General features: G+C 34.8%; 2 protein-coding genes across 3 annotated transcripts; both read right to left on the reverse strand.

Annotated features, from left to right (window-relative positions):
• Window positions 1-978: 978 nt before the first annotated feature.
• On the reverse strand, window positions 979-14864 carry LOC144372792 (transport and Golgi organization protein 1 homolog). The gene is made up of 16 exons (XM_078036040.1): window positions 14766-14864; window positions 14000-14122; window positions 13797-13902; window positions 12713-12768; window positions 12534-12624; window positions 12224-12362; window positions 7385-7486; window positions 6474-6534; window positions 6323-6358; window positions 6179-6246; window positions 5959-6059; window positions 5640-5777; window positions 4594-4670; window positions 4397-4468; window positions 2826-2988; window positions 979-1808 (listed from the first exon to the last, which is right to left on the reverse strand). The coding sequence occupies exons 1-16, from the start codon at window positions 14787-14789 to the stop codon at window positions 1489-1491; spliced, it is 1677 nt and encodes a 558-aa protein (XP_077892166.1). The 5' UTR covers window positions 14790-14864; the 3' UTR covers window positions 979-1488.
• A 137-nt stretch (window positions 14865-15001) lies between these two features.
• On the reverse strand, window positions 15002-21682 carry LOC144372793 (transport and Golgi organization protein 1 homolog). Of its 2 annotated transcripts, none has more exons than XM_078036041.1 (7): window positions 21428-21682; window positions 20159-20290; window positions 17873-17894; window positions 16864-16952; window positions 16550-16627; window positions 16352-16462; window positions 15002-15121 (listed from the first exon to the last, which is right to left on the reverse strand). In XM_078036041.1, the coding sequence occupies exons 1-7, from the start codon at window positions 21665-21667 to the stop codon at window positions 15017-15019; spliced, it is 777 nt and encodes a 258-aa protein (XP_077892167.1). In that variant the 5' UTR covers window positions 21668-21682; the 3' UTR covers window positions 15002-15016. The 2 variants fall into 2 exon arrangements, with proteins under 2 accessions (XP_077892167.1, XP_077892168.1); XM_078036042.1 differs by having other exon boundaries at window positions 21388-21572.
• Window positions 21683-22144: the final 462 nt, after the last annotated feature.

The following is a 22144-nucleotide window of genomic DNA, read 5'->3' on the forward strand; positions in this document are numbered from 1 at the left end:
GCTGCTTCTAATATTAAATGGAGGTTATGTAGATTGAATTCTTCCTAAAGGACTCAAATTCTTTTTATTCTGAGTTATCTTCAGTGGTTTAGAGATTTTGTTTCACACTGAAGCTTTTGCCCCTATTTTGAGAATACTTAGGGGACATAAAAAGAACAATGATATGTTATGTTCTAGGTTTCAACAATCCTATTACTTTCTAGAATTTAAAAGAATGGAAGAATATGGTCTAGCAGTAAAAAAAAAAAGTACTAGGCTTTTATAATTTTATTTAAATCTTAAACCTCTTAAAATGTACTGTTAAAATTGCCGTAATTAATATTACAGTTCTGGAGAGCTAGTTCTTAGAAACATTGTTTTAAAGACAGTAGTTACAGATTCAGGATTTGCTTTAATTGATTTTTAAATAAAATATATTTGAGTATCTATCAAAAAAAGAATTTAATTCAGCCCATATTTGCTGATTATAGACATTATAAGTTTATGAGTTTCATTCATTCTTAGAGGATTATACTTTTCTAATTTTTTTTATCATATTCCTTGAAAATCAGTGGCAAGGTATGGGAAAGAGAAGAGTGTGTTGTGTACATTTTTAAAAAGAAATTTCCTTATTTTATAGACACAACATACCACCTTATATTTTATTGTTATAATGCAATAATGGCAAAAGCAGTAGAACTTCAGGTCAAACAACTCTTGCTACTAATGTAAACTCATTCTCAGAAAACCATTCTCACATAGACAGTGGTTAGAAAAAAGTACATGAATGTGCTACAAAAATAGAGCCACAAGACTTCTCACAAGTAAAAGAAATCCTCTGTAGAAGTCCACAGTTGACCAAGGTCCAGCCTCCTTAACAGTGAGCAACAGGGAATATGCTGCCAAGTCACCATCTTCAGTTCTGAGAGTGAGTTTACATGCTTCCTCAATGGCACAAAGTCTCATGACGATCCAATGAATCAACAGACACTTGGGAAATATTAATAAACAATTTTTTATGAACTATTACAACAAAGAACTTCAGCAAGAAGGAAAATGAAGTTTATGATCTTTGAGTAAACATTTTTAGCGTAACAGTCTCTGTGACCAGATATTGAAAGAGAAAAACAATCAAGCTTATAAAACACCATTTCTCTGTTATCAACTGGAATACACTAAAAATAGGATAATGGAAATACATGTTTTAAAGCATTTCCACAAGAAATGTCCATAATTATGACATTCTAAATCATTTAGCAATTGTATATGCTACATTAACTAAAACAAAGATATTCCTTATTGCACATTTTAAAATTGGAAGAATACTCTAGCTTAAGTGGGGATATTTAGGGGGAAAATATTTTGGCTCAAAATGTATACTGCGCCAAGGCAGCTTTATTCTAAAAACATAAACCTTTTAAAATAAACTTTTATATTTTGAAGCCAATAATCCTTTAACTCGATGAATAGTTCATAGTCCATTTTCTGACTAAGTGTCAGAGGTTAATTTTACAGGCCCTGTTTTAAGGCCTGTGAACATCCCTCACTACTCTGAGAATCAGGTGTAGGTGGAGCTTCATCTTTAAAGCCTGAAGGCATTAAGTCTTTTGCAGCAGGTGGTGGCCCATAGTCTTGGGGACCATGAGTTGGAGGTGGTAATGGGGCACCAGAAATGAAGTACTCTCTTGGGCCAAAAGAGCCTAAAGGTCTAAATGGTGCTGGTGCAGGTCCTGGAAAAAAATCACGAGGGTCAAAAGGCAAATCCCGTTTTCCAGGTGAAACACCTGGTGCATATTCTCTGAAGCCTATTGGTGGACGAATACCAGGACCTGGAAAATAAAAAGGAAGTTATGTAAATACCCAGAAATTTCTGAACTAGGGTGATTTCAAGTATGTTGATATTATAGTCTTTAATTTCTCTCAAGCCTAGAACATCAACTGGTGAACATCCTGACTTGCCAGATGAGGCAAACTGAAATGGAACAAGTTTAGGTTATAGACTTTGGCCAACCAGCCATGAAGCAACATATTAAGGATTTAAATATGGCTCTACCTAGCTCCAGGCTTGTCGTTTTTCTTTCCCTACTATATAATTGCAGAATTATTTCTATCTCACAAGAGCTCCATTTATATTTGGAAGTACTATATTACCATGAAAAGATGATAAACTATGAAATAAGAACTTTACTACATCAAAGAAATTTTGATAAAAGAAAATCCCACTATTTATTACTCTATCCATTAAAAATTCATGAAGTATTTCAGCATGGACTTTACACATGCCATCAGAATCAAGGTGCAGGCCCTCCAGGAAAAGGCCTTCCACAGCCACCTAATTAAATCAGCAACATTTATTAGGTCACTGTTAAATCCTCCTCTTTAACACTTCCCTCTGACTTTTCTCAAGGTAAGGAGGGTTTGACTTTTCCTTTTCTATATTCTATAACCTACTGCTTATGCTTCCATTATGGGTGATTACAAACTTTATGTTGTAGGATTTTCATATCTGTGACAAAATTTTAAGTTATGGCATGCGTCTCATCCACCTTTCCATCTATTGCAGTGCATATCAACAGATTTTCAACAAACATCTGCAGAAGTAATATTTCTGGCTTTTCTGTATATAGCCCCTTATCCTTGTCTATGAGAGATAGCTATTGCCTATCTCAGTATAAGATTATGTAGTGTCCCATATGTCCCAGAAAACTGGAGGAAAAGTTAAAATGTACTCAGCTTTATCCTTTCATTGTTAAGACCTGAGATAGCAACCAACTGTTTTAGCAAGCAATAGAAGTGGAAGATGAATGTGATTTATAAGTCAATCACTACTATTCAGATCATCATACCAAATGGTGGAGGAATTGGCCGAGGCCCAAAAGGCCCACCGAGCTGAAGTGGCGGTCCATACTGAATGGGAGGTGGTGGAGGCCATCCCATTGGGGGTCCCATGGGGGGGCCCATGAAGGGTACCCCTGAGAAAGGAGGGGGCCCTTTCATAGCCATATGCACCTGCAATTTAAGATTTGAAAGAAGTTAAAAGTTTTAAAATTCCTATGTATTAAGACAAAGTACCAACACCGATAAAAGCTAAAACCCAAAACAGGCACCTGTCCAGAGAACACCATCAGTGCAACAAAACTCTACCCACCCCTCCTGTGTATTCCCACTGACAGCTTACAGAAGTTGGAAGGATGCCACAAGAGGGACCAGTTTGTTACTGATTATATCTGCACAGGAAAGGGAAAGGCAAGAGGACTGGCAGAGGTTGTTAACAGAGGTGATTTCTGACCAGTATGTCATGCTGTATTCACTACAATCTATTTCAAAGGGACTCCCCCCCTCCCCATCACTTCCCTTTCATCACAATAGCTCATTACTTCCATATTAAGAATGAACAGAATAAAATGAAAAATCCATTCTCTACCCATGTAATAATAGCTACTATTCAGAGTATCTTCGGTAAGTCTTTCATATATTATTCAACCTCTGAGATCTTTAAGTAGACTGTCTTGTTTTAAATAAGAGGGAACAAAAGCAAATGGAATATCATAATTTGTTGAAGGTCACACTGCATATTAAAGAAACTCAATCCCAGGTTTGCCTCCAAGCCATGCTTTTCCCACCTCTACTCCTCTCTAACAATGGGTCTTTGCTCTCTTTTAAATCTTCTACTACAAAGGGGTTTGGGGTCTTATCTAAGCTGCCCTTAGATTTCTCCAGAGATGTATATTCCTAGAATATATATACACTGGAACTTGAGAAGTATTTTCCATCACAGTGCTATATACACAAATTAGGAAGAAAAGGCTTTAATATTTACTTTCATTTACTGTACACCATTTGAGATATTGATTTATCATTTCCTATGAGTAGTGGGTTTGAAACTAAACAATTAAAAATTTATTTTATTATAGAGCTGCAGAAGACCTACCAGATATAATAGCAACACAGTTACAAGAGAATACACTTATGTGAACAAATGAGACCATTGCTTGGGAATGGCTCAAGAGGTCATTTCAGATTATCATTGTTTCACTGAAACAGTATTTCACTTTCAGAAAATCTGATACCAATCTAATTCAAATCACTCAAAATAGGGTTTGCACAAATGGAGGAATTCTTAAATAACATTCTTCCAAACAAAAATAAAAATGATGAATTATATAATTTATAATGAATTTACTTTGCCTTAGAAGATTCAACACAAAACACCATATAAAGTTAGAGTGATAACTTTTTACATTCTGTAGTTCATTATAGTTGTACACACTTAAGCAACATTCCCAAGTTAAGGAGAAAAGTAAGCTCAATATTGCATGCAGTTTAAAGCAAACAAGATCAGTGTCATGCTCTGAATATCCTTCCCAGAAATGCACAGAATAAAACCCAATTCAGTTCTCAACCTCTAAGTACTTACTCCAACTGGATGCTCAGTCAAAGAAGTAATGGTGGAGACTGAGGGGGTCTCAGGTTCTTGGGGAACAGTTTGCTTTTAAAAAAACAAATGGGATAGTAGAAATAGAACACAAAGAAGGATAAAGCAAAGAGAAAGTACTGTAGGAAAGCTACATGTTCCTGCATGACCACATGATTCACAGTAAGTACAGAACTTACCTTGCCCTCATTCGTCACCTTAGCTGGAGAAGAACTTCTGGAGCTGCTGTTCATGTGAGCTGGACCACATCCTGGGTCTGTTAGAGATCAAAGAATGGATTCAGACTTATTCTAACATGAAAAGAATAAAAATCCTCCATCCACAATTACAGATTCTTTGAAATTACTTGGTCCTTTACCAGAGGCAACGGGTTTCCCAGATGCCTCAGAAGACCAGTACGAGGTAAAGGTCTATCCATTGACCCTTGGGAAAGAAAGATCAGAGCCCTTGTATGTATTTTTCAGAAGAAATAAACCACTGGTGGACAGGTCAGGGTTCAACAATAACTGGAAAGCAACATTAAAAATGGGTTGCCCAGGGGTTGGGGTCATAGCTCAGTTGTAGAGTGTTTGCCTAGCATGTGTGAGGCACTGGGTTTGATTCTCAGCACACATTTAAAAAATAAATAAAGATATCATGTCCATCTACAATTAAAGTATTTTTTTAAAAAAAATGGGTTGCCCAATACGTAAATCACAATTTATGAAGAGACTTAAGTAAAATAAAGAACTGCCTTGGGTTGATAGAACAGCAGATTAATAAGTACTGGTCCTAAACTTTAAGCTATAGACTTGATGTATGTGTAGGCTGTTTTTTCTTTAGTCTGTATAACCTGACTTCCAATCTTACCAAGACTACAGTCCTATTTAGAATTGGAAATAAGACTCAGTATTTCATGTTGGAAATATGTATGCTACATAAAGTTTAAGGCTACTTTTATAATATTTTGGAAAGGAACACCATAGAGATTTAATTTAAAGATAAAGGTTTACACTTCACAGTGTAAAATTTAAAAGAAAAAAACAATACAGGGACCTCCAGGAAAAAAAAAAATGTTTTCTATTCTAGAACAGATTTTACAGAAAACATTCACTAAGATAACGTAAGAAATTATCTTCTATGTATTGTACAGGCCCAAATTCTATGTTTTTATTAGAATATTCAAAAGGGAAAAAAAAACAAAACCTTGAAGCAGTTTACTATAAAGCAACATGTGAATGCTCACCAAATCCGTTTCTGGGCATATCTTTTCGATTAAGAGTAGCAGAAGGAGGTCTTCCAGCTGGCTCTGCTGTCAGTGGAGGGGAACATTCTCTACCACTCACGGGGGATGGACCAAAAGAGCCATTATGGTTCAGTGGACCTAAAGACAACAATGCCGTGTTACTACTTTAAGGTAGCCTTCTCCCTGACACCAACCCTCACCTCCTGCTTTAGCAAATCATTCAGATTATTTCATAACCATTACACACAGAAATAAAAAGTAATTTACATACATTCTGCACCAAGAAATAAAATAGCTCCTTTTACAAAGTGCCCCCTACCTCTCAGAGGAGGATTTTGTAAATTTGGTCTTCCCGGCATAGGTTTTACAATCATGGGTTCATCTTGCTGCATTGCCATCTTTTGGGTCATTTCCAATAGTCTTGAATATTGAGAAAGAATGGGCTGAATTATGAAACAGCAATCTATTCCTTCATAGATAATATCTAGCATAACCTTAAAACACTATAAAACATATAGTAAGATACCAAAATCACATACTTCTGTCTCAAATTAGCAGCTTCCCTTTTCTCTTCAGCTATAGCTCTTTCTGCAGAACGAGCTTTGAGCTAATAAAGAGAAAATATTCAAATTCAGTTGCGGTAGGCTATGCACAAAATAAAGAAAAGGGGGAAAAAAACTTACCCAATTATCATGAGCTTTCTTCTCCTGCACAGCAATCTGAAAAAGACAACACATTAAAAAAATATGTTTTTAGGGACTCATTATAATAGCCTATAATTGTCTGTATTAGATACAAAGAATTCTGCAACTACAGGACAGTATTAATTACTACCTGGTTTTTAAATGAGTGCTCGGTTTTCTGTAGTTCTTCTTCCAGTTCTTCAATTCTCCGCCTAAGAATTACAACAATTGAATAACATTTGAAACATTCTGACCATTTTCCCTTTATTCCATCAGCTATACTTTTAAAGACTTTATCATACATAAGAAAAATATTTCTATAGTTATATGAATCCAGTGTGATCAAAACTAATACTACAGACCAGGTGCAATGCCACATGCCAGTAATCCCAATGATTGGGAAGCTGAGGCAGGAGGATCACAAGTTCGAGGTCAGTCTCAGCAATTAAGTGGGAACCTATGCAACTGAGACCCTGTCTCAAGGGGAAAAAAAAGGTCTAAGGATGTAGCTTAGTAGTAAAGCACCAAAAAATAAATAAATAAATAAAATAAAAACCTAATACTAATAACTTCTTTATCATTTAATTGCTAAAGATTCTGAATGATAAATTATAATTTCTGTAACTGTTCATCAGTGTGTTCTCAAGTAATTCTGCTAGAAATATCTTCCTCCTTAAAACATTTTTTATTTTTTTCAAATTATATCCATAGAAGATTTCCAAGGTCTATCAAATGCCACACTTTTGTGGGTCTTGATACATCACACAGCAAACTGATTTCTTAAAGAATTACTACAACAATCAAAACCCCCAGAATTGTTTGCATTGACCAAGTTCCCTATGGTCTTTCCCATTGGGTGTAAGTAAATTTTTTGTTAACATTTTTCATTTGTAAAGTTGAAATTTATTTTTTCTCCTGTGTGAATTGAATGTATTCATATCCTCTCGTTATTTATACTTCCATGCTATTTTCTTCTATCTACATAATGTAAAAAAAGATTAAAAAAGAAAGCTAACACTAGATCATTAGACATTGACACCCTCCTTTAGAAACTGAACTCACTTGTAATTTTTAACTTCCTGTACAGCGGAAACCACCGTTTCATCTGCAGCTGACAGCCGCTGCTCTTTTTCTAGTCTCTCATATTCTTCGTGGCTTAGTTTCCTAAAATAAAGCCAGTTATCAAATCAAAAGTTTCTCTTTGTAAATATCACTTCCCACAATTCTATAAAATGCTTAGGCACATAAAATAGAAATTCAAACCTGCAATTTCGTAAATCAAACTCTGGCAAATCACTTACATTTTCTAACTTCTCCTCTTAATTCTCTACTTACCAGTAAATAAAATAAATGTGAAAACAACATGTGCCCCAAGGGCAAGTATCCTGTGTGTAAGATAATAAAAACTCACTTTACTTCAATGTGAAAGATCAGGACTGATCAACCTAACATAATTAAACATATTAGGATAAAGCAGGGGATAATTCTTTTCTCGTTTCTGCCATGGGTAGGACACTAAGTATATCTTTGTCATGGAGGAACTCTTTTCTCAATCCAAGACTGGTACCATAATAAAGATATAGTCAGTCAAAGAAAAAATCTTCTAGAATATGTCTTTTTAGCTATGCAATTAACGACAGAACATTTTTCACACTTTAGATATCTATTTCAAAAGAATTGCAATTAAGCAAAAAGACAAATCTGAGTTTTGATAATGTCTGAAAAGAAGCCAAACTGACCCACGATCAGAGTATTATCTACTGACAAGTTTTAACTCTGATCATGAAACTCAAGATGTTCATCTACTGAGACAAAGGTAGCCACATTTAATGATTTAAAAAATACTATTTTCTGCTATCCTTGTATTACTTTAGCCATAGTTCCAATTCAAAAGATAATTAAATTGAAACTTAATTTTCCATAAATCAGAAGAACTATAGTAAAAAAGGATTATTGATACCAAATAGAAAAAGGGGATTATATATTCTTATATAGCTTCTCATTTAATTCTTCAGCAAGTATTTTATGAGTGGCTATAATATACTAGTTACATTGTAAGATGCTAAAGAATAAAAGAGCTCACTGTTTCAGGTATAAATGACACCTAAAGGAATATAATAATTTTCCCCACTGGCTTAAGAAGGAATATGGAGAAAACTGAATCTTGAAGGACAGAGAGAATTTTGTTTCCAATTATCAAAGAGTTAGTCTGAGAGCACTAAGAACAATCAAAACATCTTTATAAGAATATAAAATTGTGTTTGAAAGGATCCAAGCTAAAAAGGCAGTGAAGATATATGTATGTGGCCAAGATCCATTAGAAAAAGGAATCTCAGAATTACAAGTAAGGCTGGCACTTTAAGGTACTTTTCTCCTAGGTTTACCCACATATTGAAGATAACACAAAGATATAATGAGTCTGAACTAAGCCTTCATCAAATTCCTGGGCTTAGAGGAAAAAAACAAGTGTTTGGGGCTACAAATAAAGGGACTCTTAATAAAAGCCCTAGCCTTTGAGTTTAGATTAGAAAGTACTGCACACTTAAGTGATGAACAGGCAAAAAATCCAAAAGGAACAATACTGAAACATTGAAAAGACAAGTCATTTTTGAATTATCTTAATTGCTAAGTTTAAAGTGACAGACAATCTTACTCAAGTAACCTCAACACTTTTCTATAAAAAGATAACTTCATCTTAGTCCTCAAATTTCATCTATAATTATCACAACAATGTTAGCCAATCAAAACTGATCAGGCACTCCATAAGACAAAATTCTGTGAGAAAAAAATCCCACAGAAAAGGAAACCACCTAATGGGGTTATCCGCACATGTTTTAAAATCACTGTGCTTTATATACTCAAAAAAGTAAAGTCAAGATTATGAATTTCAGGTTTGGGAATATAGTTTAGTTGTTAGAGTGCTGCCTTGCATGCACAAGGCTCTGAGTTCAAACCCCAGCACCACAAAAGAGGAAAAAAAAAGATTATGAATTTTGTCAAAGGATTAGAAACTATAAAACCAAGAAATAGTTGAGTGTGGTGACCTACCTACAATCGAAGATACTCAGGAGGCAGAGGAAGAATGATGAGATTAAAGATAGCTTGGAAAGCAGTAAGACACTAGTCCCTTATGAGAAAGAGCAAGGAGTCTGGGGAGGTAGCTCAATAGTAGAGCACATGGCTCAAGGTCCTGGGTTTGAGCTGTAGTACTGAAATAGGACTGGGGTTGTGGCTCAGTGGTGAAGCACGTGCCCCACATGTGTGGGGCACTGGGATCAGTCCTCAACACCACATAAAATAAATAAAATATTGTGTCGGGCTGGGGATGTGGCTCAAGCGGTAGTGCGCTCGCCTGGCATGTGTGCAGCCCGGGTTCAATCCTCAGGACCACATACAAACAAAGATGTTGTGTCCGCTAAAAACTAAAAAATAAATATTAAAATTCTCTCTTCCTCTCTCTCTTAAAAAAATTCTATAAAAAATAAAATAAAATATTATGTCCATCTACAACTAAAATAATATTTTAAACCCTGAACTTTTTAAAATCCTAAACTCAATGAATGATTTTAGCAGCAGATTTGGGAAGTAAAATAAATCCTAGCGCTTTTAAGACAGGTCAGAAGAAAATATCCAGAAGAAGTAAATCCAGAATGTAGGAGGCAGGGGAAATCAAATTCTAATATGCATTATTATAATCAGAAGAGAGAATGAGGTAAAATCAACATTTAAAAAAAGACTCAAGAAATATTTAATGGTCCCAAACAACATAACTGCAAGAGGAAAAAGTGGGTGGGGTGGGGAAAACTACACCTAGGCACTTCCCAATAAAACTGTTAAAAAAACAGAGAAATGACTACAGGAACTAGGGGAGGGATAAGACCAAACAACAATGATAATGGACTCCTTAAAGAAAAAATTTAGAACAGATGGTAATTAATTGGATATTTTTAAATTGCTAAAACTAAGTAACAGTCAAAATTCAGTAGCCAAAAGAGAGATCCTTTAAAAATGGAAACTGGTTTTAACTCTAATCATGAAGTTCATGTCAACCTAATACAGATTATAAAGGTAGCAATATTTAGTGGATAAAATACTATTCTGTTTATCCTTGTACTACTTTGATACACTAATCAAATCTATCATTAAAGGACAATGTTCAAATAGAATGAAAATAATTTCAAATATGAAACCAACAGTGTAGAATGCAGAACTACAGAAACTTTAAATATGTGTATAAATTGAATGAATGTCTTATGGAGTTCACAGTATATGAAGTACTAATATACAATGCCACAACAGTTATCTGATTCGGGAGCTACTTAAAGCCCATAAAAAAAATAATAAACCTATTAATCTATGTCAGGTTTTTATTAAATCCAGAATATATACCATGGCCTTTAAATTATGAGAAGATGAATAAAATTATAATTATAATTATATAATTACAATTATATAATTATAATTCCATTATAATTTATGATTACATCAAGCTTATACAAGGGATGAGGAAAATAATTAAAAATATTTAAACTATTAAAAAGATACAAGGAAGAAAAAAAGAACAGGTCATCAAATAGAAAGCAAATTCTTCATAAACCACAGGCACATATTGACATGGACAGACATATTTTAGAAAGTCCACTCAAGCAGCTATAGAGAAAATTACTAAGAATTTGAAATAAATTATATAAAAATATAAATAATAGAGAATGAAGACAGATGACCTAGGTTAGAAACAGAAAAGATGACACAGGCATGAACTAACATAGTACCTGGGGATGAGTAAAAAGAGTACAAACCACAGATGATGACTGAATGAATTTTGGAGGAGTTGAGGAAAATAGTGCTATAATTTAACTGCATTACAAAGAAAATTAATTGCCATTTAGGTCATTCATATTACTAGTAGGGGCAGAGAAAACAAGTGTTCTCTTAAATAAAAAGTGATAAAATGAGAAATGTTTCTTTGAAACAGGCCAGGCATTTAGAACTGGCCTAAACAAAAATTTGAGATTCTAAAAAGGTCGCTTGGAGATCACAGAATTTTAGAAAAGTTAATGGAAAGGTTTCAATATTTAATGCATTAATTAGGCAACAGAAGTCAAAATACCTAAAAATAGTTAGGTCTATAAGAAGGTCTGTCTTTGCTTTAACAAGATATATATATATGCCGAAGAGTAAAATCAGGTGCAAACAAACAAAATCTGACACAAAAAACCTATTTTTAGAGAATTCAAGTATTTTTGTGGATTAAAAACTTCAAATGAACTTTCAAAAAATAACTAGCTCCACACTGAGAAGATTAATATATAAATATATACTACAAACAAGTACTTCTGTAATCATAACTCCTAAGGTCCTTGCCACAGTTCAATTTTTAGTGTGAACATCTGAGATATTCAAGTCCAAAACTTGTACCATCAATAAGTAAATATTATTCCTTTTTGAAGTTTTTATTCTACTAAAACATGTCATTCCAAATCACTCAGTATTTTTAAAGGTCCAGAGTTAGAGATAAAAGTTCAAAACATTAGAATTACATAACTGATCACAATGAAAGGTAATTAAAATAAATAGTGGGATCATAGAAAGGGCCTAGATCTTTTGAGAGGTATTTCCACATCAGTGACTGTTAATACCAGTTTACCACTTCCTGCCTTCATATGAATTTGACAATTGATTACGATGTCCTCACAGCCTTAGTTTATGGTTCCAACTACCTCAGGACTCTTAAGACTGACGATGGAAAGAAAAATGCAACTTATAGGAAACAAAACACAAAGGAAAAAAGACAAATCTCTACTTATTACAACTAGAAAAAATTGTAAATAATCTTAAGAAAAGATAAAATTATCTGTTAGTTCACACAGTGATAACAATAACAAACAATGAAAATCTTACTTTTGTAGTGCCATCTCATTTTGCTGGTAGAGTTCATTTAAAATCTCCACTTTCTGCCTAAGAGTTTTGCATTCCTCTTCCAGTTCAGCTTTAGAAGACCGTAGTGAATTGCAGTCACTTTCTAATTTCTTTATTTGGTCTGTAAAGAATAAAACAGCTTATCTCTATATGTGTACAAGGACTTAAGAACTTGTTTGAGGGAGTAGTGCCAAGAAAAGTAAGAAGCATGAAAGCAAGAAGCCATTCTTTATCTTTCCAATAAAATTTTAAGTCTTTTCAACATGGCAATTTCTTCTCAAGAAGAACCCACCTTCTAGATTACATATTGTGGACATCAAGGCGCTTTGCTTAAGTTGTAAAAGTTTTAGATCCTCTTCAACTACTGATATTGTAGTTTGTGTCTAAAAATTGCAGAAAAGAGAGGTATTCTTAAAAGTGAGGCACAGGAAGAATTCACAGGCACTATGGGACTCTTACAAAGAACTATACCCGAGAGACATCCATCATCTGCTTAATTTGATCTTTGATCTTCTCGTTCCGATCACCTAAAAAACAAAAGACTTTTAGCTTTTCCTTTCCTTACTTTTAACTCTATATTCTCCTAACTTCCCCAAACTAAAGAATGATTGTGTTCAAACACCGGAAGAAAAAAAAATCAATTAAATAATTAAACTGATTAGACTAATGACTTTTAAGAGAATTGCAAGCTTAGATTTAAAAAAAAAAAAGAAAGAGGTGAATTTCAGACTGGGGTTGTGGCTCAGTGGTAGAGTGCTCACCTAGCATGTGTGAGGCACTGAGTTTGATCCTCAGCATAAAAATAAATAAAAGTACTGTGTCTGTTTTTTTTTTAAAAAAAAAAAAGGTGAATTTCTAGTTTGCACAACTAAAATGTTATCTATGGTATTCTTGTAAGATAAAAGCTTTTCTTCTCTCTCAGATCTATCTTCACCTGGGCAAGTACGTGTCTTGTTTAGAAAGATTCAATCCTCTATTTTCTCCCTGAATCTACTACCAGGTGTGGTTTGAAATACTTGCTATGTAAGCAATATCCAACTTGGGAGAAAACATCTGGAAATATTTTCCTCATCAGTAAACACTGTTACACTCCCTCTCTAGCTTTCTGATAGTCTCTAGCCTCTGTTCTCACAGCCTTAGTTTATGGTTCCAACTACCTCCGGACTCTTAAGACTGACTGTGGACTTAAAACCACAGAGCCATAGAGATGATGAGTATCAAAATCAAGTATCATCTGCATAAGTTAAGAAATAAATTTCTCTTACTGTACAATGTTCAATACTTAGAGGTATAGGATATGACTATTGTAGCTGCAGTGAACTTACTAGTTTTCAATGGGATAGAAAAAGTCAAGTGTTCTTCACATGCCTATTGCTACATTATACCCCAGCAACCCACCTCTGCCAATGCAACAGACATATCTATAGATCCAGTGATATGTGTCTACAACCCTGAAGCTTAAGAAGAAATTCAGCCAGCTGAAAAGTGGCATCTGTATACTTAATTAAAGACAGGAAAGCAAAAAAGGATTCAACCTCCCTGAGACTGATCTTACCTGCTAACTCTCCATTGGTTAATTCATCTGACTCATCTCGACTTTGATCCTCAGATTCAGATTCACATTGTAACCGATTCAACTGTGTGATGTAATTAGTTAGAGCCTAGAAAAGAAGCAAAAGGTTGGAAGACTCTCGATTTTAATTCAAAGATTTCAGGAGAATTCATGAGATGAAACATGTATTTGGAGTATAAACTTACATTAATAGTATCATCTTTAAGACTAAGCGTTACTTGTAAATCTTTCTGTGACTTCTCAAATGATTTCATTTGTTCACTGAGCTCAGTGTGTGATGTACTCCAGTCTTTCACTTCCTGCTGCAACTGAAAAGTCAAAACACATGAATTCCTATGGGTTAGGGAGGGGTTTCTGCACTGGATACATCAAGACTACAAGACTTAGACAAAGAAATACAGAGCCATACTCCTCGGTGGCCTCCCTCAATCGAGGAGGTTGAGACCTTGGTTAAGGAAGAGGGCAGAGTGGCCTCAACTCTCACAGCTGCAGTAAGAACATCAGAGCTATCAGGAAGTTGACCCTGTTTATTGCATTCCCCAGAAAATTGCTGCCAATTCAAATAATTTACCTCCAGCAGGAATGGCTGGGCACATATGACTGTCTCCTAAATTTAGATTCCTTATCATGTAATCTTCCCTTGGCCGGTGAATCAGTAACTACTCAAAAGAGAATCATAAAATACTTAATTTTCTGGTTTAAAAAGTTTCTTTGAGGCTATGCAAGTTAATAACTGATTGACATTTGATAAGAAAAGCAATAATCCAAAAATACAAAACAGATGGAGACCATATATATGCACTCAATTTGGGGAGCATTGTTTAAACTTTGCATATCTAGAAAAGGTCCTACATGAATATTCCTTACCTCAGAAACAGATCCAAAAAAGATACAAGATAATGATATTCACTTCTCTAGTTTACATTATGTATGACATCAAATTTTATTTACCTGCTCTTTCTTCTTCTTAAGCATGGTATTTTCTTTCTGAAGCTGACAGCATTCCAACTTCACCTTCTCTTCACGAAGCTTAGCTTCATTAAGGACAATGTGAAGGTAATGCAAAACACTACAGTTAGTGAATTAATTCCAAAGAAAAAACAAAGTTATACTTTCCCAAACCACACATCATACAGTTCTCATTTTTTGCACATTTTAGCACACCTCAAATTTTTGGTCTGCAACAAAACTAAGATATAGTATTAATATCCGTTAGCAAGAGTTGGCAGCTTTACCTCTGAAAGTTCAGAAGTATTCACTGAAATGACATCTTTAAGCTTCTCTATAGTTTTCTTATTTTCCATTATCTGCCAGGTGAAAACAGAACACAAAATATGCATTAGGATTTCAGTAGAAATACTGATATATATATATGTGTGTGTGTGTGTGTGTACACACACATATATATACTAAAAAGATAAACACAACAAAATTTTTGTCAAGCCATCCCATTACATTTCAGGTAAATGCAGGGGATCCAGCTTTGGACTAAGCAAAAAATCAAGAACTGAAAGAGATGAGGGAAAATGAAGTCATAAATATTTCATGGCATCCACAACCTTACTGTTTATGAGATAACCAGAAAAAAAAGGTCAAAGTATAGAAAATCATAATGCAATAAGTAAATAAAATGTTTTAAAGCACAGAAAATTAACTAATTAATTACTGTTTCAAGTAAACCAGTTCAAATTAGTAATTTTTTTCTAGTGATAGAGAAAAAAATTTCCCAAGATCATTTTTAAAATTTTCTTATCTGAAGTAAAAAATGATAAAATTTAAGGAAGAATAGACTAATCTCACATACAGAAGAAATCCAAAAAAATTATAAATATACCCGCTCCTTAAGGAAGTGGATATAACTCTGCAATCTTTGTTTGCAATGCCTGGGATTGAATCCTGGGCCTCATGTATGCTAGGCAAGTGCTCTACCATGAGCTGCATCCTGAGCTTGTAACTCTTCATACTTTAACTGTGGGCTGTGCATGGTAACTTCCAAAGAATACAATATGAAAAGGATTGGAAAAAATTTTTACAGTGGAGAAATCTGATAAATACTACCTCAGCTAGGTGATCAAGTTTACTTGGGGGTAGGATATTTCAGAACACACTCTCTACTATCTTTTGCAACTTTTATGTAATTATAGAAACTTATAGAAATTGAAAATGAAACATGAATTGAAAATGAAATAAATTTTTTTTAAGTACAGAAAATAGATTAATTCATTACTCTTTCAAGTAAAAAGTAAACAAATACTATTCAACTGGACAATAGTATTTTAGTTGTTCTGCATGTTTCCAAGGGCAGAGCAAAGCAATATGAAAATTATCCAAGGTTGAGAATAAAAATATTTCCTAGGCCCATAAAAATAATTTGTTGTATCAGTACTTAAAAGTTCCACAAAATGGGCAGAAGTGGGTTCAACTTCCTTGGCTCCTAATCTTACTTTAGTTAACAGCTAGACTAAGTTTAACTTAACCAATTTTACAAAATATTTCAAAAGCCAAATTGCAGTAACACTTAGCAGCAAAACTCTTACCAAGTCCTGATTCTTAGCTTTCTGTTCTTTCTCAGATTCTAACATAACATGAAGACTTTTAGCTCTCTCATCCAGAAGTTCATTAGCTTTTTCAAGAAGCTTCATTTTATCCTGGAAAAAATAGGTGTCAAGATTACTCACTCATTACATTTACTTTTGAGTTTAGAATGTAATTCCCCCCAAAGAAGGGATTTTTACCTTGTATTTAGTTGTTTCATCAGAAAGAATCATTTTTTGTTTCATGGTTTCTTGAACCTGTTTCTTTGATTCCTTCACCTATGCAAATAAAGCATTCAGAATTAAGATACACAAATTATAGTGCTACTATACAAGTTACTTCCAGACAAGTGACCCTTTCCAGAAGAAAGCAGTACTTAATACATGACTGCTTAGAATTTGGATGATTTGTAGGAAATAATGAAAAAAAATTTAAAATACGATTTTTAAATTAAAACAGGTAGAAATGATTCAAGCTAGAACGAAGGGAGAAAGAAACAAAAAAATAATTATACCTTCTGTTCATAATTTGACAATTTCTGCATTAGTTCTTCATTTTCTTTTATGAAATTGTTCACCTTTTTGGAAATTTGCTGTTCATTGACTAAAAGGGGGAAATATACAAGATTATTACAATCACTAAATGAAATTCAATTATTCAATCTACTAAAAGCAAAGACATGTTATATGGTACTATGAGGAAATACTTCTTAGCATAGCTATTATGCTTTTAAAAAGCAATCTATGCTTATTAGCAATAAGAGTATAAAAATTATTAAAATTTAAGAAAAATATAAGAACAATGATATTTTGCTGGGCGCAATGGTACACACCTGTAATCCCAGTGGCTCAGGAGGCTGAGCTAGAAGGATCCCAAGTTCAAAGCCAGCCTCAGCAAGAGCAAGACACTAAGCAACTAAGTGAGACTTGGTCTCTAAATATAGGAGGTTGGGGATGTGGCTCAGTAGCGTGCCCCAGAGTTCAATCCCAGGTACCCCTCCCATCCAAAATGATATTTCAATTTAAGCTTATTTCACAGATGGGAAATACAGTAAAGTGTTGTAGCTTGATATTCCTCCCTTCTCAAAACACTTTCCTTTCAGAAAATGGAATCATTTAATTCTTTGCAAAGAAAAACAGAAATAAAAACATACTGATTCACATTACCATTCTTTAAATTATCTACTCAATTACTTAATGCATGATTAAATCATTAGCATAGAAATACTCTTCAAATGTAATACATCTGCATTATATCAATATTCAAAGTTAATCTGCCCCAAATTAAAACTTATCATCTCCCTATCCACAATTTGTTCCTCCTCTTTATCTCCTATCTCAGAGTTGGAACCATCATCATCTACTCTATTATCCATGCTAGCAACCTAGGAACAGTAAAATTTTCAGGAGGTAAAAAAGATAATAGACATTAAAAGTCACTGTATCTACTTCTAACATACATAAAACACACATCAAACACCAATACAAAGGGTTATTACAAGTTTAAGAGACCTAAAAATTTACCTTGATATACTCTATCTTTTACCTAGAAGAGAGAAAAAAGATTAAATTTGATATCAAACATCTGCTCAATAGAAACAGCATTCCTAAAACAACAATCAGAATCATAACCAAGTGAGAATTTAATAACATTCTGGTTCAGGATAATAATTTATAGGATTAAAAATAAGTAAAGGTTAACAAGCCTTTTAAATTTAATTGGTAGTGATATTTCATAAATAGCCTCTGACATAAAAACACTAAGATATGCACCTTATTTCACAGTAAATATGTGTGTGTGTATGTGTGTGTGTGTGTGTGTGTGTGTGTACTCAAAATCATTTACTTGACAATTCTAAATAACCAGGATAAAGTCTAGAAACAATGACTATTCAAAAGGAATCTGAGGAAACAATATTAAAGGCATAATCTTTGTACTAAGATATGCCACTTTCACTCACCAGAAAACATCTTAGAACTCCAATTTAAATTTGGCTATTGGCTGAATTTAGAAACTAAGAGGCTACATCATCTTATTTCTGCAAACCACTAAATATATAGCAAGAAATCTGAAAGGGAAGACTGCTAGAAGAAAATGCACAAGCAACAAGAGAAATGACAATTAACATATTCTGGAAAGGACAAAAACAATCATTTCCAAAAGACAGCAATAAACTACCTGATAATAAAACGTAAGCAGAAATTTTTTTAAAATATCACTAAATTTCTTTGTAACTTAGCATATTACTTGTCCTTTCAAATGTTATAAATGGTGATGGGATACTCAGATGTGTCCATAGATCATCCATGGGATCTTCGTAATAGGAAATTGCATTCAGAAAACTCCAACACAGAAAGAAATGAACATTTCTTTAATGTCATAGCCTTGCTAACCTTTTACTCAAAATGACAACAGAGGAAAATGGGAAGTAGCATAAAAGCAGTCATCTAAGGTAAGGACTAAAGTTCCAAAGTCAAATGCTGAAACTGAGGAGCAACAAGCTAGGAACCAGATCCCACATAACCAAGTGAAAAGAGAAACAGGTACCAGGGTTCTTGAAATGAAAGAAACAAGAGAGAGAAATATAAAATGTTTTCATGTTTTTCCCTTCTCTTTATCCTTCTATTTCCTTTTTCCTTTTAGCTGAGAAAAAGTTCAATGAGATTAGAAAATTCCTCACAGGAATCTAGGCAAACGATTCTTCTATTTAAGAAGGGAATACTTTCTAAGAGATTTTACACTCAATTGTACAAGGAGAGGAAACTTATCTTAACAATGATATGTCTGATATAATTAAGAAATCAGAAAAAGAACAATCAGATTTGAAAAGATTTGTATCCAATGCTTTTGGCCTCTTTAACTGTTAGGCTTTTCATATGCAAAGTCCATTTACCTAAAATAATTTTCTTCCAATTATGTTAAATAACTATGAAACAGAATGACCTACAGTACAAACATAAGTATGTATAAGCGCATATACACACACACACACACACACACACACACACACACACACACACTTATACATATATGTACACATATACACAGAGATAGACTAATTCTGCTCAGGAAAAAAAAAGACTTAATGAACAAAACATTTAATGGATTTTTGGACAACACATAATCTATACTTCCAAATAAAAAGGTATTTTCTGAACATATGATCAAATCATAAACTCTGGGAAAAATTTATATAAAAGACTGGAAAAATTATCTCATCTCCTTTTTCTCATTTTACTGTATTTCTTTGCAGCATTTCCCCCTGTTTATATGTGTTTATATTAACATACAGTTCATCAACATTTAAATCTTAGTTTCTGCTTTTTTTCCCCACTTCACATTTAATTGTGAGCATTTTCTCTACCTCAAAGCTTTGAAATAAATACATCTGCCTACTATTCCATTAATTGAACATACAATAACCCCTAAATGAATTATGTTGTGCTAAGTCTTCAATCTAATACACTGTTCCATTGAAAAACATTACCAAAATCTTCAAAGCATAGTTATTTCTTTAAGATAGATTACTAGACATATATGCTACATAAAAGGATATTTATCTAACCTATCCCATCTTTTATCCCACTTTTAAGACTTCTGATACATATGAAACTACTGGTCAGGATGGCTGTAAGAATTACCAGTTCTACCAACTGCACCCACACTAAATTATTTTATAAGGTTAGTTTGACTTAAACCACTAATTTGTGTTTTAGCAACTGAAAAAGAAAAAAAAGGGGGGGGGCAGTGACTATATAAAATAATCCTTGTGCTTATGTGCTGAGGTATAAGTAAGTTAATTTACTCACAACAAGAACAGTTCTCCAAAAGAAAATGACAAAGGATACAATCCCAAAGAAAACAGTGAAAACTACAGGCTTCCATGGTAGTCCATAAAAATCAGGCCCAGGTTGCGTATCATCAGGCAATGTAGTAAACAGCTGAAACAGACAAATTAGAAGAAATGGGAAACCTTAAATTTATAACAAAACAGTCACAAAGAATCATGGCAATTCTAAACCAACCTCCTCATCAGAAATCAACCTCCTCAATATTTTCCAATAGCTTCTTCAAGAGAGAGGATACTGGCAGTCTCACATTTTTTGTTGGCTTGCAGTGTTTTCAAGTATAATGAATCTAAATACTTTTTAAAAAAATATTTATTTATGTATCTTTAGTTTTAGGGTGGACACATTGTTTTGTTTTTATATGGTGCAGAGGATCCAACCCAGTGCCTCATGTATGCTAGCTAGGCAAGCGCTCTACCACTGAACCACAACCCCAGCCCGAATCTAAATACTTTAAATTGAGCATACATTTCCAGTTTGTAACAGGCCCTATATCATCACATTGTCTAACACCTGGCTAGAATCCCTCTGGATCATTCTTTTCTCTTAAATAACCTGGTTTTTATAATTTAAAAAATTCATTTAAGACAAAAACTTAAATATATGAAAGAACTAATTAATTTTATGGCAACAAATAAAAACAATGATGATATAAGATTTTAAATCTTACTTCCATTCCACTCTTATATAAACAGATAAGTGACATGTAATTTCAGACAACTCTTGAAAACTGGCTTAAACTTCTCTGAATTTAACATCCTTCTATAAAATTCAAAGCCTAATTTTAAATGGTTGCTCAAAGGCAGTGCAGTAAACACCTGCCTACTCTTCCCTGTTTTTACCGCCCTCTACACGTAATAGGAGATAACTGTCATTTGGGCCCAATTCCCCAGCAGTCTCCGTAGGGAAAACACCTGTAGTAACCTTAGCTGTTTGGATTGTTGGCTGCATTTCGGAACATACCATAAGGTTTTCACTTCTATTCCGTCAAAAAAAAAAAAAAAGTGCAAGTGGGGAAAGCTCAAGTACACTCTCACCGGCCTCGCTTAACAATACAGTCAAGTCCTGCCTGCCTTGGGCCCGACACACTCCATTTCTCCGTCGCCACGACAGTCAGTGCACCCACTCCGCCAGAACTCAGCCACCCGCCTGCCAGAGCTGGGGTCCCTCCCTGGGAATGGGACCGTCACCTCCAGTAGCTTGGCAATGAGGGCTGCATAGAGCACCGACAGGGGTCCCAGGAGCTCCGGGTCCCCCGGGAAAGCAGTGACAGAAGGCACAGTGGCAGGTACTGAGTCCATGGTGTAGGGACAGCTGAGCGGAAGCAACGCTTCCATGCAGAACAGCACAGGACCCTCTTTCACCGTTTCCTACTTCGGTAGGACCCAGCGCAGGGGGCGGGTACTGGGAGTGAACTTTGCCTTCCTCCACCGCAGGCGCTTTCCGCCCAATGCAAGTAAAACGCGTCATCAGAGGAAGCCCCTTGGCCGACAGCAGTGAGAGGACAGAGGATGCAGAGGGGCGGGCAGGGAGCGGAAAGAACCAACTGCGGAGCCCAGCGGGGAACAGCGCGAGGAGAGCCCAGCAGAAGAGTCCAAATGAAAGGACTCCAGAAGGAAAGAGGCTCACCTGTCCCCGGAACTGGGAGAGGACCAGTGATTTAGAAGGCCCTGGAGGAAGCCAGGGAACTAGCAAAAGGGGATTATAGGCAGAGACTAGGAAAAAGGAGAAAGTCAGGCCTCCCAGCTCCTCCCAGAGCAAAACCCTTTTGTCAATGTGTTGAGACACCAGGTACCTACCTGCCCCAAAAGTGCAGGCAGAAGAGGAGAAGCTTCTCCTGCTCCCTTCTAAAGGACTACTGCTTGGACTGGGCTTTCCTTCCCTGCTCAATCCAGTCCTGTTACTTTCTCCAATTGTGGATGACACTCTTTTTAAAAAGCCTTACCC

The sequence above is a fragment of the Ictidomys tridecemlineatus genome, unplaced genomic scaffold (genome assembly GCF_052094955.1).
Source record: "Ictidomys tridecemlineatus isolate mIctTri1 unplaced genomic scaffold, mIctTri1.hap1 Scaffold_163, whole genome shotgun sequence".
In the NCBI taxonomy this organism is placed as follows: Eukaryota; Metazoa; Chordata; class Mammalia; order Rodentia; family Sciuridae; genus Ictidomys; species Ictidomys tridecemlineatus.

Coding starts and splice junctions, on each gene's coding strand:
- LOC144372792 (XM_078036040.1), bottom strand. CDS start 14,789: ATGCTTAAGAAGAAGAAAGAGCAG. Junction 6,247..6,322: donor AGAAAGCTCATGATAATTGG/GTAAGTTTTTTT, acceptor TCTCTTTATTAG/CTCAAAGCTCGTTCTGCAGA. Junction 5,778..5,958: donor ACAAAATCCTCCTCTGAGAG/GTAGGGGGCACT, acceptor TGTTGTCTTTAG/GTCCACTGAACCATAATGGC.
- LOC144372793 (XM_078036041.1), bottom strand. CDS start 21,667: ATGACGCGTTTTACTTGCATTGGGCGGAAAGCGCCTGCGGTGGAGGAA. Junction 16,953..17,872: donor AAAAGATAGAGTATATCAAG/GTAAATTTTTAG, acceptor TCCCCCTTTTAG/TCAATGAACAGCAAATTTCC. Junction 16,628..16,863: donor TGTCAAATTATGAACAGAAG/GTATAATTATTT, acceptor TTATTTGCATAG/GTGAAGGAATCAAAGAAACA.